This window comes from Crotalus tigris, unplaced genomic scaffold, assembly GCF_016545835.1.
Source record: "Crotalus tigris isolate CLP2741 ecotype Arizona unplaced genomic scaffold, ASM1654583v1 scf7180000019068.10715455, whole genome shotgun sequence".
Lineage (NCBI taxonomy): Eukaryota > Metazoa > Chordata > Lepidosauria > Squamata > Viperidae > Crotalus > Crotalus tigris.
In genome coordinates this window covers 4,666,068-4,689,485 of record NW_024097358.1, presented here as the reverse complement: position 1 = coordinate 4,689,485, position 23,418 = coordinate 4,666,068, and the positions used below count along the sequence as shown (strand labels likewise).

Sequence of the window (23,418 nt, the reverse complement as noted above, 5' to 3'; positions counted from 1 at the left end):
AGTACTGCACTCTAACTGCTGCGCCACCTCGGCTCGGGTTTGTTTGCTTAAGAAACCCAAAATAATAATAAAAATCCCTACCTCTGCTTATTAAAAGGATGTCTATCTTCTGGAACATTCCATACAGCAACGAGGAAGAGTTGCTCATAACTCATAAATGCTTCTTTAATAATAAGAAAAACTCCTTTTTTTGTCTAGTCAAGGTTTTATTAATATATGAGTGGAATACAGCGGCTCTTTTGATCTTGACGTTTATTTTTCTTCACAACCAGAGATACGTTGAAAACTCGAACATCATGGCTTGTTACAATGAACTCATACAGTTGGAATTTGGAGAAGTACAGGCACAATTTAAACTAAGGTAATGCTGCCTATCTAATCGTTCATATTCTTGGCGCAGGAAACGCCTGTCCTCACCCACACAGGAAGTGGTTGGGATTTGATCCCGGCTAAAGTCTACAGTAAGGGTGCAATGGCTCAGCGGTTAAAGATGCTGAGCTTGGAGCCTGGGTTTGAGACCCGAGCACTGTGCGACGGGGTGAGTCCCGTTCCTTGCCAGCCTAGCAGTTTGAAAACACGCAAATGTGAGTAGATAAATAGGTACCACTTTGGTGGGAAGGTAACAGCGTTCCATGAGCCTTTGGATATAGTCATGTTGGCCACATGACCACGGAAAATATCTTCGGACAACTCTGGGTCTTTTGGCCAAAAAACAGAGAGGAGCCCTGAGCCCTGAAGTCAGACACAACTGGACAGGGAAACATTTACCTTTTTCAAGTCTACAGTAGTGTATCGAGGGACTGGCCTGGGATGGCCAGAGAAAGCAGACCATTTATTCTCCATGGTCTGTCCCTGATTATGGGTTGGGGTGGAGAAAATCAGATTATTAAATAGGTATAATAGCAGTAACCCTTAGACTTATATACAGCTTTGTAGTGCTTTACAGCCCTCTCCAAGCGGTTTGCAGAGTCAGCCTGTTGCCCCCAACAACCTGAGTCCTCATTTTACTGACCTCGGAAAGATGGGAAGCTGAGTCAACCTTGAGCTGGTCAGGATCAAACTCCTGGCAGTGGGCAGAGTCAACCTGCAGTGCTGCATTCTAGCCACTCCCCACCACAGCTCTTAATACAATAGCAGTTAGACTTATATACGGCTTCACAGTGCTTTTACAGCCCTTTCTGAGCTGTTTACAGAGTCGATATATTTGCCCCCAACAATTTGGTTCCTCATTTTACCGACCTCGGAAGGATGGAAGGCTGAATCAGCCTTGAACCGGTGAAAATCGAACAGCCAAACTGCAGGCAGCCGGCAGTCAGCCAGAAGTAGCCTGCAGTACTGCATTCTAACCACTGTGCCACCACATGTATAATGCTATATACAAAGTATATAGCAATCTGATTTATGGAGATTTATGTGTGGTGTATAATCTGTAATTATTGTATAAGCCAGAGCTACATAACCTAATGGGTTTCAGGCATGCCTATGACATTAACGTGTGAGTTGGGCGGCCATATAAATTTGTTTAATAAATATATTCCAAGCTAGGCTCTCACCAACAGGTGGCATGCAAATTACTGAAATAAATAAAGGAAGGAAGTTTCCACATCCTCCTCAAGGCTTCCAAACATCCAACGAATTCAAACATTCTTCAGGAGCAGAAGGAAACCTGGAAGGCAAAAAGTCTGGGAGGAAGGATTGTGCCCATTGGATATGGAGTTGCATTAGCCATTTAGTGAGGGATTAAAAAGGGGTTGGAAGTAATGGAATGACTGGAAGGTTCCACTTGGAAAGACCGAATCCTACGGTAGAATTGAAAACAGCTGTTTAGCTTTCAAATTGGATCCCCCTGCTGAGCTCAGGAAACCGAATTAAAACATCTCCCATGGTTGACTGTCCAGCCTTCTTCAGCCTGCAAGATTTCATGGCACCTTCCCATTGTTTATTCTCTTTTTGTTTATGACTTCTTCAGTTCTAGGCCATTCTTTTCTTTCTGGATCTTGAAAAGTGGTGTGATTTAATTCTAATTGCCTCTGCTTCTTTTTCCACTCGTTTGCATTTCAGGGCTTGCAATTCAATATTTACAGCATTAGATAAAAGTCAAGAAGCCACTGAGATTACAAGCGAAGACCACGTAATACAGGTAGGCTCTGTTTGTTTAGTTTTTTTAGGAGTGTCAGATAGTGTCCTGTGGTTTTGTATGATTTTATTCTTTTGGCCGCTCCATGTGCACAGACGGGCATGCACGGACTTAAAACATTTAAGCCTGTGGGCATTGAATTACCTTAGAAACTGTCCTTAAGGCTGTGCATATTTTTCTGACCTTTCCATGGAGAGGAAAAATCCATTTTAAGGACAGAACCTTTTGTTTTAGATAAGCGTTTATTTTTTGTAGACTGTATCTTCACAAAGCTCCAGGAGTTTATGACAGTTTGCATTTAGCCCAAAGTCATTAAGAACCTTAGTGATATTTATCTTGCTTGTCTGGAAAGCCAGGTGTACGCATTTCAAGGGGAGAAGGAAGTTTAGCAGGTCTGAAAAATAAGATCCTTGTGTCTTTTATGCATCTCTTTTTGGGTGGAAGAAATGGGATGTTTTTAGCAGAATTAGAGTGCAATTCAGTTCGAAGCATCCCCCAAACAAATGTTGGCTAATGCTGCCAACAACGGGCATGCAAAAGGCTTTCGTTTTACTTTCTTGATGAGACTAAACTGTATCTCCCAGTGTGCATTCCTGGCTGTGATGTCTGAGATAACTAGTGAGTACAATTCTGCCACATCCAGGGGGCCACTGAGATTGTGTGGAATTGGAAGGTAGCAAGACCAGTTGGTTCACAATTGAAACCAGTTTTGACCAGTTTGGTCTAGCAGACCTGAAGTTATGCGGCACAGTTTTTAGAAGAGAAAAGCTTGATTTTTTAAAGACTGCTAGAAAGAGAAGGCAGGCTAAGTTTTGATCCTCAATGTCTTTATGTAACCACTGGTGGAGTCCACTATCCCATAACCCATCTTGAATTAATTCTTCAGTTCTCTCACCAGCACCTTATTGCATTCTTTCTCAACCTTGATGATTTTAAGACGGATGGACTTCAATTCCCAGAATTCCCCAGCTAGCATGCAGGCTGAGGAATTCTGGCAATTGAAGTCCACCCGTTCTGGCATTTATGATGTTCTGTGGATAATCTGACCCATGGACTCCGCTGGGGAAAAAAAAATCATATACTGGGGAATAAGCTTTATTGGACTCTGGTTTGATTCTCTGGTTGATCAACTCATTCATTTTCAGGGATTCTACAATATCTTGAACCGTAACCCAACCAAACAGGCTGGATTCATGCAACATTTGATTCAAACAAACAAGTTACAGAGAGAGAGAGAGAGAGAGCGAGAGAGAGAGAGAGAGAGAGAGAGAGAGAGAGAGAGAGAGGAGAGAGAGGGAGAGAGAGAGAGGGAGGGAGGGAGGGGAGGGAGAGAGCGAGAGAGAGAGAGAGAGGGAGGGAGGAGGGAGATAGAGAGAGAGAGAGAGAGAGAGAGAGGGAGGGGGAGAGGAGGAGGGAGGGAGAGAGAGAGAGGGAGGGAGGGAGGAGAGAGAGAGAGAGAGAGGGGAGGGGGAGGGAGGGAGAGAGAGAGAGAGAGAGAGAGAGAGGGAGAGAGAGAGAGAGAGAGAGAGGGAGAGAGAGAGGAGAGAGAGAGAGAGAGAGAGGGGAGAGAGAGAGAGAGAGAGAGAGAGAGAGAGAGAGAGAGAGAGAGAGAGAGAGAGAGAGATAGAGGGAGGGAGGGAGGGAGAGGAGGGAGAGAGAGAGAGAGAGAGAGAGAGAGAGAGAGAGAGAGAGAAACTTGCCAGAGTTTATAGCATGTGTAAATGAAGCCAATAGATTTTTAAAGAAATTGTTGTGTTACGCAGTCCCACTGAAGAGGTGGAGATTACCTTTTCACTAAATACTTCATTTAATTATTTATTTAAGCACTACAATTCCATCACTATCTTTTAGCCTTTAGCCTTTAATCTAAAAGAGTTCCCTGTAATATGACAGCCTCTGCCCTTAGATCCGTGTCAGGATCTGTTTTAGTGAAAACAGTTCCAGACGGTTTAGAAAATGTTGCATCCAGGCTCAATACTGGATCAGTGCTCAGGTTGAATTAAATTAAATTCTTAAATTCTCACTTACATTTGTTTCTTCTTTCTTACTGTTTCACAGTATGTAAATCCTGCCTTTGAAGCGGTAATGGGCTATCAGAAAGGCGAATTAGTAGGAAAGGAACTAACAGAAGTGCCTACAAATGAAAAAAAAGCAGATTTCCTTGACACTATAAATTCTTGCATCAAGTTTGAAAAGGTAGGCATGGTTATTCAGAGTGGTTTGCTATTGTCTCTTTCCTAGGGCTGAGAGAAAGTGACTGGCCCAAGGTCACCCAGCTGGGTTTAGACCAAAGGTGGGTCTAGAACTGCCAGTGTCCTATTTCTAGCCTCTTCTAATTTGGAGGTGATAAAATATATCTTTGTAAGACAGAAGCCTTTCACTGAGAATTTATTTATATTTCCTCTTTGTTTTTAGGTTGCTTGTTTGGGGTTTGGTCTACAATATATCAATGTTATGGGCTGTAGTTTGGGACTCTGTTGGGAAGCATAGCTATGGGTCTTTTGGGGCCATCCCCTACTTGAAGTTTCAGTCCATTACTACAAGTGATGGTATGGAAGTGGGAAGGGAAGGGAAGAGCATGGAGGAAGTCCTTGGTGCTCTCTGAGTTTGGTTGTTTTCTTGCGGACATTTCATTACCCAAGTAGTTAACATCCTCAGTGCTAGTCTATAGATATATAGTATGGGTAATGAAACATCTGCAAGAAAACAACCAAGCTCGGAGAGCACCAAGGACCCCACAACTCTTCTCCTCCTCTTCCTCCTCCTCCTCCTCCTCTACTGTCTAGCATTGATGACGTTACCTACTACTTTGGGTAATGAAACGCCTGCAAGAAAACAAGCTCAGAGAGCACCAAAGACCCCTCATTTCAACCCTACAAATTATTGGGGGGAGCTTTATTTGGATCAAGCAAATACATTCCATTTTTTTTCAGAACTAAAAAAGCATTGAAAAGCATCCAGCATGCAGGTGTTAATAGCTCCCAAAATTTCAACCTCCTCGCTCAAAATCTCATGAGAATTCTAGCTCAAAATCTCATGAGAATTCTAATTCAATGCCAGTGGCCTTCAGGGGTAATTAGCTGTAATATATACGACAGAAGGTTCCAGTTAGATGCCAAATGGGTAACAGACAAGAGGGGAAACATCTGAGCCAAGCAACAGAAAAAGTCAAACAGAAGTGCAGTAGGAGGAAAGGGTAGAGTTAGTTTGCTAACCATCACAAAGCAGTGCTTTCCTTTATGCAAGCATCCAAGATCAGTGCAAGCCAACATGTCAGAGATCTGCTTTGAGGACGGGTCGTCTTTTAAGGTAGAACATTCCTCTTTCTCTGTCTACAGGAATGGCAAGGAACTTACTGTACCAAAAAGAAAAATGGCGAGAGCATACAACAAAATGTGAAGATCATACCTGTCATTGGACAGGGAGGGTAAGTCTTGTTGTTGTGCCGTCAAGGTTTAACTGTCAGCAAATGACCACTGGAGTCATTGACAAGTTGGAGACCAAAATTGTTCTCATTCCATTCTTTTGTTTCATTCTTGCAGAAAAATAAGACACTATGTGTCACTTAGTAGACCGTGCAATGACAACAATAAGGTAAGGGATGGTAATGATGTTGATGTTGATGATGATGATGATAATAATAATAATAATAATAATAGAAAAATAGAAAAAAGTCTGGTTCATTATTATTCCAATGCCAGGTGATGCACGAATTGAAGAGAAACAGAAAAAAAAATAACAAAAAATTGTGATTTGCAAATTGAAGTTGAGTAACTATGGAGGAAGAAATCATAGTAATAGAACAGGGGTGTTAAACTGCCAGCCCACACGCCAGATGCATCATGGTGAAACCACGCCCACCTCATTGCCGACAATGGAAAAAAAGTTACGATATGTCACATGACGTTGCGAGTTTGACATCCCTGTAATAGAAGCCCGATACCAAAAGGGCTCCCTAGATACATGGAAATTTTGAACTTATTAAACCAGAATATCCTGACTTTGCAAAAAAAACCACAACACCCTACTCAGAACTGCCTATATACCTAAATGCTAGGTCCTTGATTAGGACTTGAACTGTTAAGTTTTTACCAGTCCCAGACTGTGAATCAAATTGAAGATTAAATCTTAAATAGGAATAATAATAAAACATAATGGATTTATTTATTTAATTAACTCAGTTTCAAGGCTACTCAACTCCTCAACAACTGTTGGTGCCTTACAATTAAAAAAAAAAAAATTGTAACTCCGGGGTGATTCTTACAACTTGGATTAATTGTATTTTTTTGCTCTGATTCGTTCATAGGCGGAAAAAATCTGCGAACGAGTACAAGCCGAGTCCCAGACAGGTATAATGTTGCAACTTCACAACATTGGTTGCATTTCCATAATTGCTTTGTTATTCTCTCTTAATCGACTCAATGTGGGTTTTTTCTCTCTTAAAAAAAAATGGGTGTTTTCTAGGCATATTTTGGAAGAGCCAAATTAGAGATATTAACAGTGAAAACCTTAACACAAATTACTCCCAATTGTGCAGGATTCTGTGGTTGCGGGAATTTTAGCTTGTTGGCTGAACTAAGCTTACTTTTGCATTAATGTGTAAAGTAATGTATTTGTTTGGGCCCGGCAAATTGTGTTAGCACAGCCGTGGTTTGAGAACTCAAGCTTTCGATGCACAGGCTGCAGGAATTGTAGCAAGGAGACTGAAGCAGAGATGATAACTGCTCAAGAAAAGCAATAATATTTGCACAGCAATAAAATGCTATCCTAGGAGAGAGACTAAATAAGTACAAATAATGGCAGCTGTGTTTGAAAACTGATGGGAATCGAAGAAACCTTGCGTACATTAGGTAGGACTCCAATTTAGCTTACTCCCCCTGTAATAATCATGGATAAAATTTCAATAACTTAGATTTAATATATCAAAGGGCAGAAGCTGAATTGTACCCTGGCTAGAAATAGAACTTGCGAAGGGCATGTTTGTTTGGCTGCTGCTATGACAGGCTGTAGATACTGTGTTTAGTATTCGTAAGGTAGGACTTAGCAGGTCAGGCAAAATCTAATTTCATTAATCTGGTCCATTTTGGGGAATAAAGTTGGGCTTGGTAAGGTTTGTTCCCTTTGAATCTGAAGAGAGAGAAAAAAAACAAAGCAAATCATTGGTCCGTTCAGGAGTTGGATGAGGTGGGACATTTTTTGTGATTATAGGAAAAAGGGAGAGAGAGCCTCTGGATGGATTTGTATTTAGAAGAGAATAGAGCTGGAAGGGACCTTGGAGGTCTTCTAGTCCAGCCCCCCGCTCAAGCAGGAGAACCTATACCATCTCAGACAAGTGACTGTCCAGCCTCTTCTTAAAAACCTCCAGTGATGGAGCACACACTTTCCTTCCACTGGTTAATTGTCCTCACTGTCAGGAATTTCTTTACTTTTTGGAAAAGAAAAACGTACAAATTTTGTTCCTGCTAGTTTATTCCAGGATAAAAAGGAACAACAAAATGTAGGTGGTCCTTGATTTACAACCTTTCATTCAGTGACTATTTGAAGGCACAATGGCATTGAAAACAGTGACTTTCAGTCAGTCCTCAGACTTACAACTATCACCACATCCCTACAGTCGTGCAGTCAAAATTTGGGTGCTCGGTAAACAACAGGTATACAACCTGTTGTTTATTGTTCTAGAGCAGGGGTAGGCAACCTTGGCTCTTTGATGACTCGTGGACTTCAACTCCCAGAATTCCTGAGCCAGCCATGCTGAGGGGAAAGGGAGAGGTTTCCATGCTGAGCCCTGCTGGCTCAGGAATTCTGGGAGTTGAAGTCCACGAGTCATAAAAGAGCCAAGGTTGCCTACCCCTGTTCTAGAGCCATAGGATCGCTATTTTTGATCTTCCCAGCTGATTCCTGACAAGAAAGTCAGTGGGGGAAGCTTGATTCTCATAATGACCACGTGATCCATTTAGCAACTGCAGTGGTTTGTTTAACAGCAATGTCAAAAAAAAAAGATTGTAAATTCAGGTGTGATTCGTTTAACCACCACTTTGCTTAACAACAGTGGTCATAAGTTGACGACTTCCTGCAGCAGACTTATTTCAGAACCAAGTAGAACCACTTCCAGTCACCAAGTTAAAAGATTAGCAATCTGGGGCCAACGGACCAGCTTCAGGAATGATCAACCACGAATTGCAGCCTCTTCCGAAGAGAGCTGTTCTTTCTCACAGTAGCGATGGTCTAACTTCTTTGTTTTTACAGATATCCAGACCTGCAGACACAAAGACAGGAGAAAAGGCTCTCTCGATGTCCGATCCACTACCTCTCGAGGCAGTGACGGTATATGATTAGGGGCTTTTTTCTTTTTGTAAAATTACCTTTTTTAATGACCTTCTCAATAATCAGTACCCTTGGGTCTCCTGCTTCCTTCGAAATCCATGACACACACTCGCCTTCATTTGGGGAAAAAATATTTTTCAGTGACAAAGATGTAAACTTTGGGTGTCTGCATGCTGTTACCCCAGCTGTGTTTTTATAATGCAGTCAGACTCAGCTGGTGAAAGTTGGATGTGCACAAGATCAGGCAGAGCCTGGGGGTGGAGTCAAAGGAGGAATCAGCCTGGAATCATTACGTTCCCACAAGCAGTCTAAATCTTGAATTCCATTGATCCTTATCTAGTACCAATTTAGTTGTCATGGTTGCGACAGATGAATCTCTTCAAAGAACTTTGAGGCATTGTTTACCTTAAAGAATCTTTATTTGCGAAGCATAGTGTCGGCACTAACACAGTCAAAGCCAAAAATTGAATTCCCTTCCCCTGAGCACATAGTATCAAAGCACAATTCCCTCCTCCAATTAACAGTCATAAATCACATTCTCCAATTAGTTTGAAATGCAGCCTTTCCCTTCAGTTCTCCAGCCCGCCAATTCTTATCATCTCTTATTTCAATAACCTTGGTTCACACACTAGGTCCAGTATTGTTATGTCTAGCTAAACTCTCATGCACATTCCCCCCCCCCAGCATCATCTTACTCTAAGTCCAAAAGTAAAACATAAGAAGAAAATAGTTGCATCTCCAACTGTTGTCAAAGCAAAACATCCAATGCTGACCATTAGTTGCCTAATTTCTTCGGTCTAGGCATGAGCAATAAATCAGTTTAACTAGAAGCTATCACCTGATCCTGATTCTTCGCCCCTGGATAGGATGCTTGCTGGCTTTACATTGCAATGTAAAATATTTTAGTGAGCAGAAAACTCTAATATTCAGTAAGAACAGCAACAGTTTGGGGAAGCTGATGCCACCAACTCATGGGCCCCTTCATTTTTTTCCTCGCATAGGAAGTTCTCAGAGGAGGCACTCGTCCATGGCCCGCATACATTCCATGACAATCGAGGCACCGATAACCAAGGTAAGGCACTCCCCGTGTGAGGTCACTTCAGTCTGTTGGAAACTTTGCTTTCTCCTGCTGCAAAACTCCCATGTCTTTGCCTGGTGTTGCTCTCAGACCTACTGGATATCTTTGCTGTCTTGAGTTATTTGTAAAAATAGTAAAAGCTGGATATGAATGAATGAATGAAGGAAGGAAGGAATGAATGAATGATACTCAGCAAATTTAGAAGACCCATTCTTTTGAAAGATAAATGATTTCAGGGAAAATGTATTCCTTCTAGGTAAATATAGGGTTATTTCTTTTCTTTTCCCTGTTTAGGTAATAAATATTATCAACGCTGCTCAAGAAAGCAGTCCCATGCCAGTGGCCGAAGCGTTGGATAGAGTCCTGGAGATCTTGAGGACTACTGAGTTGTATTCTCCACAGCTTGGCACAAAAGATGAAGACCCCCACACAAATGATCTTGTTGGTGGCTTGATGACGGTAATTAAAATCAAAATATTTGATGGAACGGCTGATGGCAATTCGAATCTGCTCACCGCAGCTACCTTGCAACAATAGTGAATCCCTGACCCATCGTTTCTGTGCAAGCTGCAGGTCTGCAAATACCGGTATATTGACAAGAGTTTCTTGCGGCTTCCGTTGATCAGCCAAACCGGTTCTAGATGGAAAATCAGCTCAGCCTTCAGCTGGATAAATTGCTGCGCTAAAACCAGTTTAGAAACATCTTGCTGATAAAGCCCAGCCTATTTTAAATTGATGAGTGGCTTGCCTGTTCAGCAGAAAGATCTGCTTATTGTTTTTTTTTTTTTTAAAAAAAAAAGCTTTTACAAAACTCTTAGTTTGAAGATGCATACAGTTCAATTTGCTTTTAAATTTATGGATGGCTTCTTGACCAAGACACCGGAGGCTTTTATCAGAGTCACATCGAAGGGGAGATGAGCGACATGGCAATTTAATAAATAAATAAGCATAAAATACAGTAAGCAGTCGAAACAAAGGAAAAATCTTATTGGTTTCCAATCTGGAGTATTAAAAAGGCAATCTCTTGCTCGGAACCACTCCTGATTTTGCCTCTCTTCTTTTAAATAAATAAAATTGGACCATGCAGGTTTGTTCAGCCAAGGAACTTAATAAATGGAATTCTGCTCCCTAGAAAGCTCCAGAATTCCTCATCCAAGTTCCTCATGGATAAGGACAGTGGAAGTTGAATTTCTCTACATTTGATGGGTATCAGATGGTGAACGTTGCCCTAGATGTTATAGCCACCTACTTTACTGGGCCTTCCACATGCCATTTTGAAGGCCAATTAAGTGATAATTAGCACAGGAGTGGTATGGTGGCCTAGAGGTGGAGCTCCCACTTCACCATCAGGAGGCTATGAGTTTGAATTCCAGGTAGCAGCAGATATTCTCTCTCTGGGCGCAGTGACTAATTGCTAAGAACACTGCATAGGCATTAGGAAGGGCATCTGGTCAGTAAACGCTCAGCTCCATCCAGTTGCCCCAAGTCCACTCCAATGCAAAGGAATTCCAGGGTTTTTAAAAGGGAAAAAAACCCTGATAATTAGCATACTTCTTTTAGGATCAGCGATAATAGAATTTGCTTTGCTCCAACCAATTGAGAGTCTGCTTCTTGCTTCTAGACTAGATGGAGATGGATAGAGGGTTCAAACAACACTTTCTGATTTATATTCCCCTTGTGCCATTACATAACCCCAAAGAGTACATTTAAGAAGGGTCTTTATTTCATTCTACATTCTTTTTCAACTTTATTCAATAGGATGGACTACGAAGATTGTCGGGGAACGAATACATATTATCTGCAAAGCGTAAGTACTGCTCTTTACCATACTTGAAAGGTGTGATCTTCCGCAATTTCATTTTGGGTATAGCACAGCCAAAAAGTTATCTTGAAGAGAGACAAACAAATAAGCAATGTGCAGGGCTGTGTAATAACTGCTGTATCACCAGACCCTTGTTAGTCAAGCTAAATATGCCATCTTAAAGAGGCATATAGTTTTGGAAAGGTATCTTGTTTGCTAAGAGGCTTAAAGTTTCGTCAATATTTTGAAGATAGCAGGCCAGCTTGCAGACCTAATAGACAAAACAGAAGGAGGAGGAAAAAGAGAATATTGAGATTAGTTCTTGAGGCTAAAGCAAAGCCGTTTGGTCTAGAAAGTGGTCTCCAGTTTTTCAGTGTTTATAAGTGTTGGAAGAAAAGTCTTTATCATGGTTCAGTCCAAGCATGGGGTTAAACAACATGGCGACTGCTTTAGAAAGAAGGTTGCAGATTATTGAAGAGGAGAGCCAGACAGGAAGATGGCTCTGGAAGAAAAGAGAGCAAGCACATGTAGGGAGTGGGTTTTTATACCCTCTGGAGCCTTTTGTTTGGAGTTGCTTCCTGTGGCATGAACTTTGAGTCTGAGTGTGCCTTTCTGGTATTCTGGTGGTGATGGGTTAATCTTATTATGTCCAAAGGTTGGTTGGTTGGTTGGTTGGTTGGGTTGGTTCCTTCCTTCCTTCCTTCCCTCCTTCCTTCCTTCCTTCCTTCCTTCCTTCCTTCCTTCCTTCCTTCCTTCCTTCCTTCCTTCCTATTCTTATTCTTATTCTTATTCTTATTCTTATTCTTATTCTTATTCTTATTCTTATTCTTATTCTTCTTTCCTGGCTCTGTTTTCTCATTCGTGTTCCAGGTGTGCCTGTAATACTTTTGTCCCTATGTCTTTGTTTTTTTTTTAGAAACCCATCAAGTACCAGGCAGTTTGATCTCACCCATCTCCCTGAATGACATCCCGCCCAGCATAGCTCAAGCAATGGAAAATGAAGAAGATTGGGATTTTAATATTTTTGAATTGGAGGCTGCAACTCATAAAAGGTTTGTAGGAGAAGCAAAGAAAGACACAGGAATAGCAGCACTCTGGGAGAGATTTATCTCCCGGGCAAAGGCTCGTATTTCTCTTGCTGTTTATTTTGCTTTTGGTGCAGTAAGAATAGGGGAAATTGAAGTACCCTTTTTTTCCTCCTTCCAGGCCTTTAGTTTATCTTGGCCTCAAACTCTTTGCCCGCTTTCGGATCTGTGAGTTTCTCGGTTGCTCTGAGTCTACTCTGAGGTCTTGGTTGCAAATCATAGAAGCCAATTACCATGTATCCAACTCTTACCACAATTCAACCCACTCGGCGGACGTGCTGCACGCCACGGCCTACTTCCTTTCTAAAGAAAGAGTCAAGGTAAGTCTGGGAAAGAGCAAAAATAAGTCTTAAGGGGCTGCCCCAAAGAAGAGGGAGTCAAGCTATTCTCCAGAGCAGGCAGGAAAAGAAGGCAGGACAAGAAGCAACGGATGGAAACTCATCAAGGAGAGAACCAACCTAGAACTAAGGAGAAATGTCCTGACAGTGAGAACAATTAACCAGTGGAACCACCTGCCTCCAGAAGCAGTGAATGCTCCAACACTGGAAGTTTTTAAGAAGAGATTGGACAGCCATTTGTCTGAAATGGTATAGGGCAGGGGTAGGCAACCTTGGCTCTTTTATGACTCGTGGACTTCAACTCTCAGAAACTCTGAGCCAGCATGACTCAGCATGGAAACCTCTCCCTTTCTCCTCAGCATGGCTGGCTCAGGAATTCTGGGAGTTGAAGTCCACGAGTCATAAAAGAGCCAAGGTTGCCTACCCCTATGATAGGATCTCCTGCCTGAGCAGGGGGTTGGATTAAAAGACTTCCAAGGTCTCTTCCAACTGTTATTCTGTAATTCTGGTAGCTTAGGAAAAGAAACTTGGAAACAACCTTAGCTGATTATTGCCTCCTCTGGCCTTGGGTTGCCTACCTGAATAAGAAAACCCAAAGTCGCTTGCAAAGCTGTTTCCCATTATTTGCAAACAGTTGCGTCTATCTGCAGATATTTGGGATTTTAACTGCAGGCAGAAGGCGGATTCTCTGCTAGTAAGCTTCAGATCATCTTGGATCTGTAATATCAACTCTTCCTAAGCCCAGAGAACCCCAAAGAAAGTATGTATAGAGCGCTTGGGCTATCACTGTTCCAAGAGATCATTAATCAGCTCTGTGTGTATATATTCAAGCAAGATCTGAGGTTTGTATAAGCATCATGTTCCAAGGAAACTGCTCGGGTGGCCTAAGAAACACAGTTTTGTTTTTTTTTTTAAAAAAAGGAAGCTTCCACTGAATTTGTTCCTTGCATCAGGAACGAACCATCCGCAAGTATAACTTATGGGAAGCAGCGATGGATGGAATCTCAAAGTTCAACGTACCGTGTCTTCTTCCAGGGTGCTCCATCTCGTTCTCTGCTCCTTTTCCCAACCCTCCAATTTTCCATCTGCCAGATAGCATTTTATGGCTGCTGCTGATTTCTCATTGAGCTATTTTAGAATGTTTTCCTCCCTATTACTAAGTTGTTCCCCACCGCCGTCTTTAAGATTGTTTACACTTCTGGATCCTTTGGCATTCCGGCATCTTGTCCATGAACCTCATCCATGTGAGGGATTTATTTATTTGTTTGTTTGTTTGTTTGTTTTGTTTAGTGTATGACATCTACAGAGATCATGCGATCACTGATATATAACACTAATAAAAGACATTATGTGTACAAATACATATATATATAACATTACCAGCCTATCCATATATGTAAAATGTGTGGACAATACAGTAGAGGAGAAGAAATTAGGGTAAAGCCATGATAAAATCGCCTTATTTATGATGCCATAGAATTGCAATAGGTTCCATGTTATACAGGTAGCCCTTGACTTACAGCCTTTCAGTTAGTGTCTGTTTGAAATGACAACAGCACTGGTGTGATCATTTTTCACACTTATGTCCATTGCCGCATCTGCATTGTCATGTGATCAAAATCCAAGTGCTATTTATGACGGTGTCTTGGGGTCATGTAGGTCCCCCTCCAACACTGGAAGTTTTTAAGAAGAGACTGGACAGCCATTTGTCTGAAATGGTATAGGGTTTCCTGCCTGAGCAGGGGGTTGGACTAGATGACCTCCATGGTCCCTTCCAACTTTGTTGTTATGATTATTATAAAGCCAGGTTTACTTAACAACTGTGTTATTAACTTAACAACTGCTCGTAAAACAGGACAAAACTCACTTAACAACTATCTCATTTAGCAACAGAAACTTAGGGCTCAGTTGTGGCCATTAAGTCAAGGACTACCTGTAGATTAATATCTAAGGAAGCCAACCATCTAACCGCTTTTGGTGTGATTCTGATGACACCACCCCAGGCGCCTTGAAATTTCCCGAGAGGAGATTCTCGAACTACAACTGTTACAGCATCCATCTTTGCAACATTGGGCTGAGTCTCTCTCTTCCTGAGCCTCTCCCAGCCTCTCCCTCTTATTCTTCTCAGGAAACCTTGGATCCCATTGACGAAGTTGCTGCGTTGATAGCTGCCACTGTCCACGATGTGGATCACCCTGGGCGAACCAATTCTTTCCTGTGTAATGCAGGAAGCGAACTGGCTATTTTGTACAACGACACGGCTGTGTTGGAAAGCCACCATGCAGCCCTGGCCTTCCAAATCACCACCCGGGATGATAAATGCAACATTTTTAAAAACATGGAGAGGTAGGTTTCCAAAATACCGCGATTCTTTAAAACTGGACTGCCGGTGTAGTTTTCAAAAGGATTTGCTTTGACTGAATGATGATATAATATGGAGGAGTAGCAGTGGAGGGGGGGGATGAGTATTTCGGGGGGAAAGATGTAATGAATGTGGGTTATTTTATACATGTAGTTAGAATAATGCAAAGGATGGATCTTTTTTAAAAAATTTCAATGTAAAAAGAAATACTGCAGAGGGATATCGGACAATCTAGTTCCGTGGTGGCAAACCTATGGCATGCATGCCACTGGTGGCACTCAGAGCCCTCTGTGTGGGCACGCACGCCATTGGCCCAGTCCTAGGCCTTCAGCTGGGTTTTATAAAACCTTTTTGCTTTAGGCCTCCGCCGCCATGTGCAAAAGAAAAAAAAAGGTTCAATCAATCAATCAATTTCAACTTCTCGCAAGGAAAAAAAAGATCTCACAAAGTTGGAATTGATTGATTGAACTTTTTAATCCCACCCAGTCTGCTGTTACCACCGCAGCCATGCCCACCCAATGGGCCACACCCACCCAATGGGCCATGCCCACCCAGCACCCGACGATGCATAAGTGAGTTTTGGGTTGCAGTTTGGGCACTCGGTCTTTGAAAGGTTCGCCATCACTGATCTAGTTTAATGAAAATAAGGACTAGGGGTGACATGATAGCAGTGTTCCAATATCTAAGGGGGTTGCCACAAAGAAGAGGAGGGTCAACCTATTCTCTAAAGCACCTGAAGGCAGGACAAGAAGCAACAGATGGAAACTAATCAAGAAGAGAATCAACCTAGCACTGATAGTGAGAACAATTAACCAGTGGAACGACTTGCCTCCAGAAGTTGTGAATGCTCCAACGCTGGAAGTTTTTAAGAAAAGATTGGACAACCATTTGTGTGAAATAGTATAGGGTTTCCTGCTTGAGCAGGGGGTTGGACTAGATGACCTCCAAGGTCCTTCCAATCTTGATATTCTGTTGAATTGTCTTCTTTCCAAGAATTAAGGCAGGGAAATGTTTTAATTGGAGATCTGTGAAAGGATTGTGCCCGTGAAGGGGGAGATGTGTGGTGACTACACTGAAGGAGCAGTTTCCCAGGAGCAAGGGAGCACATTCCTCAGAGAGGGAGTGAGACAGGAGGCAACACAACCCAGAGCTAGATCAGCGTGGTCGAATCTATAGGAAGAAACAAGGAGAAGTAATCTGTCCGGAAGTCAGTCTGTATGCAAAACTATGGAGTCCAATTAATGACGTGGTTCAAACTTTCCCCAACTGGCTTCTAGACTTTTGGACTGCAGCTCCCATAATTCCAAGTCTTTCCTCAGCTGGCTGGGGAATTCTGGGAGTGGAAGTCCATTCATCTTAAAAGTTGTCAAGGTTGAGAAACACTGCATTCAGCATTACAATTCAGGAACGCCTTTTGGATAAGTTTTAGGGGCCACACATTGTAGAAACCGACAGCAGATCCATCCCTGGCTTAAATATCAACTTGGTTTTTCTTTGCAATGTTGCCTGAAACCCTACCATTAAATATTAAAACCCTGCTTCTATTTTTCCCATCTTCTTCTTTCTTTAGAAATGAATACCGAACACTGCGACAAGCCATTATTGACATGGTCTTGGCCACGGAAATGACCAAACATTTTGAGCACGTCAACAAATTTGTCAACAGTATAAACAAGCCCTTGGCTGCCGTTGAAGACAATGGGGTAAGCAGTCCTAGCAAGAAGGAGATCTGAAAGCAAAAATGCAGCTGGCTCTTATACATTTAGAAATGTATACTTACTTCAGGTTGAACAAAGACAGATTAAGAACCCAGGAATGAACTGTGTAAAGTTTTGCTCCTTTTGCAAAAGGGAGATAATTTCTCTTTCTCAGTAGAAAAATCCAAGTTCAAATTCTTCTTCAATCAGAACATTTATTGGCTCTCCTTGGGATAACTGCAATCTCTCATCCAGTTTCTAAATCTAGTAAACAAATAAATAGAGTAGGGACTCTTGAAACAAGCTGTCAGTATTTCTTCTAGTTCTCTGAGGAACATGTTCCATAACATATTAAGCCACGCTTTGCTTATTTTCATTATGTTAGGTAGATGTGCATGTAATTTTTTTCAAGGTAACTTAGAACACTAAAAACACAAGGTCACACAAATTTGAATGCCTTAATAAAACAATAAAAAGTAAGCGCACAATAATAAAACTGTAAAAGTGGCTGGCAGAGTACTTTAGAAGAGGTTTCTGAATAGCACGTTCATCATGAACAGATCTGTTTTCTTTCAATGCCTGAAACAAAATATTTTTTTGCTTTTCACTGGGAAGATAATAAACTAGGTATCTCAGTGGTGGTAAGCCTGATCTGAATGATGCACCTAAGCTATCTCAGTGAGTAAAGCATCAGTAGGGCTGCACAGCAAAGAATACTACAAGTGGCAATTTGCAAACGGTCTTAATTGTGAGTCTGTTCCATCTCAGAAGAACCGTTTGTCTTTTGTTGTTGTTTTTTTAAAAGGGGGGGGGCATTTGAACAGGTATTCTTTCAGTGTAGGGCAAAGCAAGCCTTTCCTCATTTTTTTCCAATTTGAAATTGTTATGTCTTTTACTACTTCTATGTGGAGATGTGGGTTTTGGTTTGTTTGCCACTTCATTCCTGCAAACAGCTGAGGAGGAAATCTTTTCAAAATTTGGAATTCCTGAAATTTCTAAATTTGGGATTTTTAAGACCAGGGATCCACCCTTTCCCAAAGAATTAACTTGCCGTTTTCCAATGGATGCTGTGATGCTTTGAGCGTTCATCTCCGTGAAAGAAATCGTCGACTTTTCTGAAGTTCTGGGAGAAAAAGACGTGCTGAAAATTCAGGGTCCTCTTAGCCTTTTCGCTTTTTTTTTAAACTGTGCTGTTTACTTTTGCTTGGTGGATTGAAGGCTTCCTCTGCGTTGGTAGCGCTTTTAGCAGCCATTGCAGAAGCATTTCTGCACACTTCACAAAGAGGTTCTTTGAGAGTTCCATGAACTGTTTCCATTTATTCAGCAAAAATTTGGATCAGGCTCAAGTATTTTAAGACAGGAACTGAAGCTCCAATTCCTTTAGTTATCCCAGCAGCTTTTGGATGAATGTTGGAAAGCTCTTGAAGACACCGTTTGAAAAAATATATATAAATGACCTCATGAAGAGGCTGAGCGTAGGACGGGGACTGAGATGTCCAGATTCTGTGACCCCCTTTGTAGTGTGTGTGTGTAGCAACCTTCCTCATTCATGAGCCTCCTTTAAAATTCACACATTTCTCCAGAGATTCTCTACAGAAATGGAAAGGTAAATTGGAGTAAATAACAATGTGCGCCGATCTGAATTGTTTAAGCAAATCAAAAATTAATCTACGTGCTTACCCAGCCCGCTGTACCGGATACAGTAAACACAAAGAAAGCTATAAAAACAAAATCATATTCCAGGTTACAGAAGTATTCTGCTTGATTCTGCTTTGAATAAATTCTATCTCAATATGACTTTAGACATCACACTTTAAGAAAGATGAGAATAGATTGAACCAGATTCAGGGAAAAACTACAAGGATAATTAAGGAACTGAAATCTAATCCCTACAAAATGTTGGGGGTACGGGATATGTTGATTAACCTTGAGAAAGAAGAGTTAGGGAGACACTTTTGAAGTATAGAAAAGCATCAAAGTTTGTTCTCTGTAGTTCCAGAGTAGAATAATGAAGTTCAATGACAAGATTTCCATTCAATCATAGAACCACTGATGGCTGAGTTCCCTTTACTGGATGTGTTCAGGCAAAAGATAAGAGTTCAATCAAGGACGCTATAATTTGAATTTTGACAGTGAGCAGAAGGTTGGCTTTTATAGTGCCCCTTCCAGCTTCATATTCCTATGATTCTAGAACTGTTATTCTGGAACTGTTACTATCACTTTAGTATCTAAGGCTGCCATTTTGCCAGTTCCTAGTCTTCATCTTGCAGTGCCAAAAACTGAACCTTGATTTCCAGGTGAAGTCGGACAAAAGCTATTCTGAATCTGTGGAGAGAGAGGGTTGGTAGACACACACACACACACACACACACACACACACACACACACACACACACACACAGAGGGGGGGGAGACAGGGAGAGGAAGAGAGAGAGAGAGACAGAGATGGATGACAGTGAAGCATAGCTGACGATAATATTTGTAAATTTTGTTTTCCTAAGAGTTCCAATGGCGATGGGGATCCCATCAAAAATGTCCTGACGTCTCCTGAGAATCGAATTCTGATCAAAAGGATGCTAATTAAGTGTGCTGATGTTTCCAACCCCTGCCGTCCGTTGGAACAGTGCATTGAGTGGGCAGGTCGCATCTCGGAGGAATATTTTGCACAGGTGAGTTAAGATAGAAAGCTGAAGAAATTCCCGCTGGATGTCAGTCTTCATTTTTCCCGGGAGATGAATAACAAAGTGGGGGGGAAGGTGAACCTTTTCCCATTGGCCCCTGAACCTCTTTGGTGGCCCTGGAGTCCCTGCTCCTCAATCAAATAACAACACTTCAGTTTCTTGCCATGTTTTCGTATTTCTCAAATACACAACTGGATGTTTGCTCCTTCCCCGTCGGTTTCAGCTACACAACACTAATGGGACTAGAGGAGATACTGTTAGTAGTAATAAACCAAATAATTGTGTGCATTGGTTGTTTTTTTTTTTTTTTTTTTTTAGACCGATGACGAGAAGAGGCAAGGTTTACCTGTTGTGATGCCGGTTTTTGACAGGAATACTTGCAGTATCCCTAAATCTCAAATGTCGTTCATTGATTATTTCATCACGGACATGTTTGACGCTTGGGATGGTAAGCCTTTTCTTCTCTCTGATGCAGAAGAAAGAGAAAAAACATCTTTTCATGACCTACCAGTAGGGACTGTCTATCTTTTGCTTATAATAATAATAATAAAGTTGGAATGGACCTTAGAGGTCATCGAGTCCAACCCCCTGCTCAGGCAGGAAACCCTACACCATTTCGGACAAGTGGCTGTCCAGTCTCTTCTTAAAAACTTCCAGTGTTGGAGCATTTACTGCTTCTGGAGACAGGTTGTTCCACTGATTAATTGTTCTCGCTGTCAGGAAATTTCTCCTTAGTTCTAGGTTGCTTCTCTCCTTGATGAGCTTCCATCCGTTGCTTCTTATCCTGCCTTCAGGCGCTTTGGAGAATAGCTTGACTCCCTCTTCTTTGTGGCAGCCCCTGAGTATTCTTGAATACTGATTACATTGCAGAAGGATTATGAGGAGGAGGGAAATTTATGGTCCTTATTGAGTTGCTCAAGGACAAGAGTGGGCAACCTGTGGTCCAGGATAAGTTTTTTTTGGGTGTGTGTGTGTGTGTTTGTGTGTGTGTGACTTATTCTGAATTCCTTCTGAATTCAGTCACAGTTTTGTTCCATACAGTATTAACCTCTAAAGCTTCCTTTTTCTGCTATGTGTTCAAGATGGACAGTGATTAATATTTATATGTAAGGATATAGGGTTATACCTATGTTGTATGTAGCACATTTAAATGCGTGCTGTGTATGTGTACCCTTTTGAGAGCCAGCAATAAAAATTTTATTTTTAAGGTGTGCCAATGTGCCGATAGTAAAAAATGACAATAAAGATTATCTTATCTATCACTCTTGGTGACATACTACTAAAAATTGGCTGGTTGCTTTCTGCTATTTTCAGGTGGGAAATATAAAAACAGGGATATCAGATCTAAATGATCTTCACTCTGGTTTCAATATTGTAATGACCAGGAGCTAAGAGAAGGGGAAGGATACACATTTGGATAGGATTGAGTTTGAGGTGAATGTATGGAATGATGTTTGTTGTTTTAAGAAAGCGTGACTATTTTATGGTTTCTACTAGACGGCAAGCCCTTGTGGTATAATGATTAAAGGGCAGTCATGCAGGTAAAACTCTGCCCACAGCCTGAAATTCGATCCTAGCAAGGCTTAAAGTTGGCTCAGCCTTCCATGCTTCCCAGTGCGGTAAAATGAGGTTTCAGATTGTTGGGGGCAAGATGCACATAATAAATATTTATTATTATTTATAATAAATATAAATAAACCAGCCAGAGAGTGCTGTAAAGCGCTATGGGACTATTGTTTTAGTTGTGAAGTCGTGTCCGACCCATGGACAATGTTCCTCCAGGCCTTCCTGTCCTCGACCATCTTCTGGAGTCCATCTAAGCTCACGCCTCCTGCTTCAGTGACTCCATCCAGCCACCTCCTTCTCTGTCGTCCCCTTCTTCTCTTGCCCTCCATCTTTCCCAGCATCAGGCTCTTCTCCAGGGAGTCCTTCCTTCTCATTAGGTGGCCAAAGTACTTGAGTTTCAACTTCAGGATCTATATATAGGACTGTATATTAGTCTAAATCTTATTGCTATTGCTATCGCTACTTCCGAGCTCAAAATCACAAAATATAGGCACCCATCTGTTTTCAGCCCTTATGATCAAGAAGAGCCCTGGGGGGTGGGGTACCAAAAAGGAGGGACAGCTTGCATCTCTGAAGCTGTAGATTGTCCATAGTCCCCTCCCCCACAATTAAGAAAATAAGCCCCCAACATTCTCAATCTTTGGACCCATGACCAGAGGTGACAATGACTTCACCGTTGTCTTTTTTTTTTTTAGCTTTTGCAGATCTACCAAATCTGATGCAGCACCTAGACAACAACTTCAAGTATTGGAAGGGGCTGGATGAGAAGAAGCTGAGGACTCTTCGGGAGCCCCCTGAGTAGCTATCAGACCGTCGGACACGTGTATCGTCCCTCAGGAAGCCGGTTCCTTCAAACTTGCCTTTGAGATTTGTTTGGTCTCTTCGGTATGACACCGGGAGCTTTTTGTTCCCTGCCGTGGGGAGGTTGGACGACCTGAAGAGCCTCAAGGTCAGAAGGACCCCCTTCTCCACCCACCATCTAGCAATGGAGGAGATCACTCTACTTTTCAAGCTGAATTACACTGGATAGATGCCCGCATCCGAGAGAACTGAGCCTAATCGCTTGCATTATTAGCATGCTTGGAAGTGATGTTTGGAGAGACCCTCTTCTTAGGAGATCTTAGCGTACGGTTCTTCAGAAGAGCAAGTGAAGGAGGGAAAAAAAAAACGCCCCTCACCGTGTGGACTCAGAAACATTATGAGAATCTTTATCACGAGCACTAAAACAATAAAATAAACTGAAACAGGTACATGGAACAATCTGACACTGACAATACGAACTCTTCCTGAAGGAGCTCTCCTTTTTTTTTTTGATCTTCTCAAATGGACTTAGCTGTATTTTTTCACGTCGCTGAAAGGGCGGCCACTGGGTCTTGGGCACTACTGCGAGAGAGTTCTCTTCCAATTTAGTCGCAAATGGAAGCAGACCAATGGACGCCTCCCTCCCCCTTGCCCCTGTAGATTTTCTGAAGCTGATCGTTAGGCACCTCTGATTAAAATATGTTTTATTTATTTTGTTAGATGCTGAATATTTTCTATAAAATTTATAAAGACTATAAACGCCAAAGCCAACTTCCAGACGCGTTAACGGTTTTTCGTGGTTCCTAACTCGTTGTGCATTTTCTTCTCAGATTGCAAAAAAGGGCGGGCAACGAATATGACCTTTTATTGCACACGGGGGGGGGGGAGGAATTGAGGGCTATATTGGTTTTATATTAGAAAAAGTCCTCAACTTACAACCGCTTGTTCAGCAAACCTTTGAATTACTGTGGCACTGAATAATGGTTACAAGCAGCCTTTGCAATTCACTTCCTGACCGGCACCTCCTGCACATGGAATGGGACAACTCCCCACGGGCAACTCGCCGTGGGACAATTTAACAATTCTATTTATTTAAAATAAATTTTAAAAAATGTTTTAATTTTCGCCATCCGTATTTCATTCTGCCCCTCCTTTTGCATCCTTTCTTCGACGATTCTGTTCCACCATTTCTTTGATATCGGTCTAACTCTTTCCCTGCAGTGAGTTGACCGTGGCAAGTAGACCACAGACGTGTGGCAAGTGGGCCGCAGCGAGTTGCCTGTGGCGAATTGTCATAGACCCCTCTTGCCTATCCTTGCTTTACGACTGTATCACTTAGCAACACAAAATCTGATCTCCATTTCTGTGGTAAGTTCAAGGACTATCTACAACTAAGTCTGAGTTTTTATCCAAGGTCGAAGGAGATGTTCTGGGCTACCTTAGTTGCTGGCTTAGTAGTTCAAAATAAGGGCATCCCTGCATGGTGGACTCAATAGGCACATCCCCTTTTTTTGTTTTTTGCAAGAGGCTTCCTTTTTCTCTGACCTT

The 23,418-nt window shown here is 41.9% G+C and overlaps 1 protein-coding gene across 1 annotated transcript in view; it reads left to right on the top strand.

Moving 5' to 3' along the window:
* The window catches only part of PDE8A (phosphodiesterase 8A), an 85,926-nt gene extending 62,936 nt beyond the window's left edge, over window positions 1–22,990 (top strand). The window contains exons 6-22 of the mRNA XM_039358879.1: window positions 273–361; window positions 2,062–2,140; window positions 4,196–4,333; window positions 5,476–5,564; window positions 5,680–5,731; window positions 6,444–6,486; window positions 8,384–8,461; window positions 9,463–9,533; window positions 9,834–9,998; window positions 11,298–11,346; window positions 12,257–12,392; window positions 12,547–12,745; window positions 14,892–15,109; window positions 16,696–16,828; window positions 19,324–19,491; window positions 19,822–19,951; window positions 21,765–22,990. Coding sequence (XP_039214813.1) covers window positions 273–361; window positions 2,062–2,140; window positions 4,196–4,333; window positions 5,476–5,564; window positions 5,680–5,731; window positions 6,444–6,486; window positions 8,384–8,461; window positions 9,463–9,533; window positions 9,834–9,998; window positions 11,298–11,346; window positions 12,257–12,392; window positions 12,547–12,745; window positions 14,892–15,109; window positions 16,696–16,828; window positions 19,324–19,491; window positions 19,822–19,951; window positions 21,765–21,871 — 1,944 coding nt within the window. The 3' untranslated portion in view covers window positions 21,872–22,990. The remainder of the gene's footprint in view (window positions 1–272; window positions 362–2,061; window positions 2,141–4,195; window positions 4,334–5,475; window positions 5,565–5,679; window positions 5,732–6,443; window positions 6,487–8,383; window positions 8,462–9,462; window positions 9,534–9,833; window positions 9,999–11,297; window positions 11,347–12,256; window positions 12,393–12,546; window positions 12,746–14,891; window positions 15,110–16,695; window positions 16,829–19,323; window positions 19,492–19,821; window positions 19,952–21,764) is intronic.
* The last annotated feature ends 428 nt before the right edge of the window (window positions 22,991–23,418 follow it).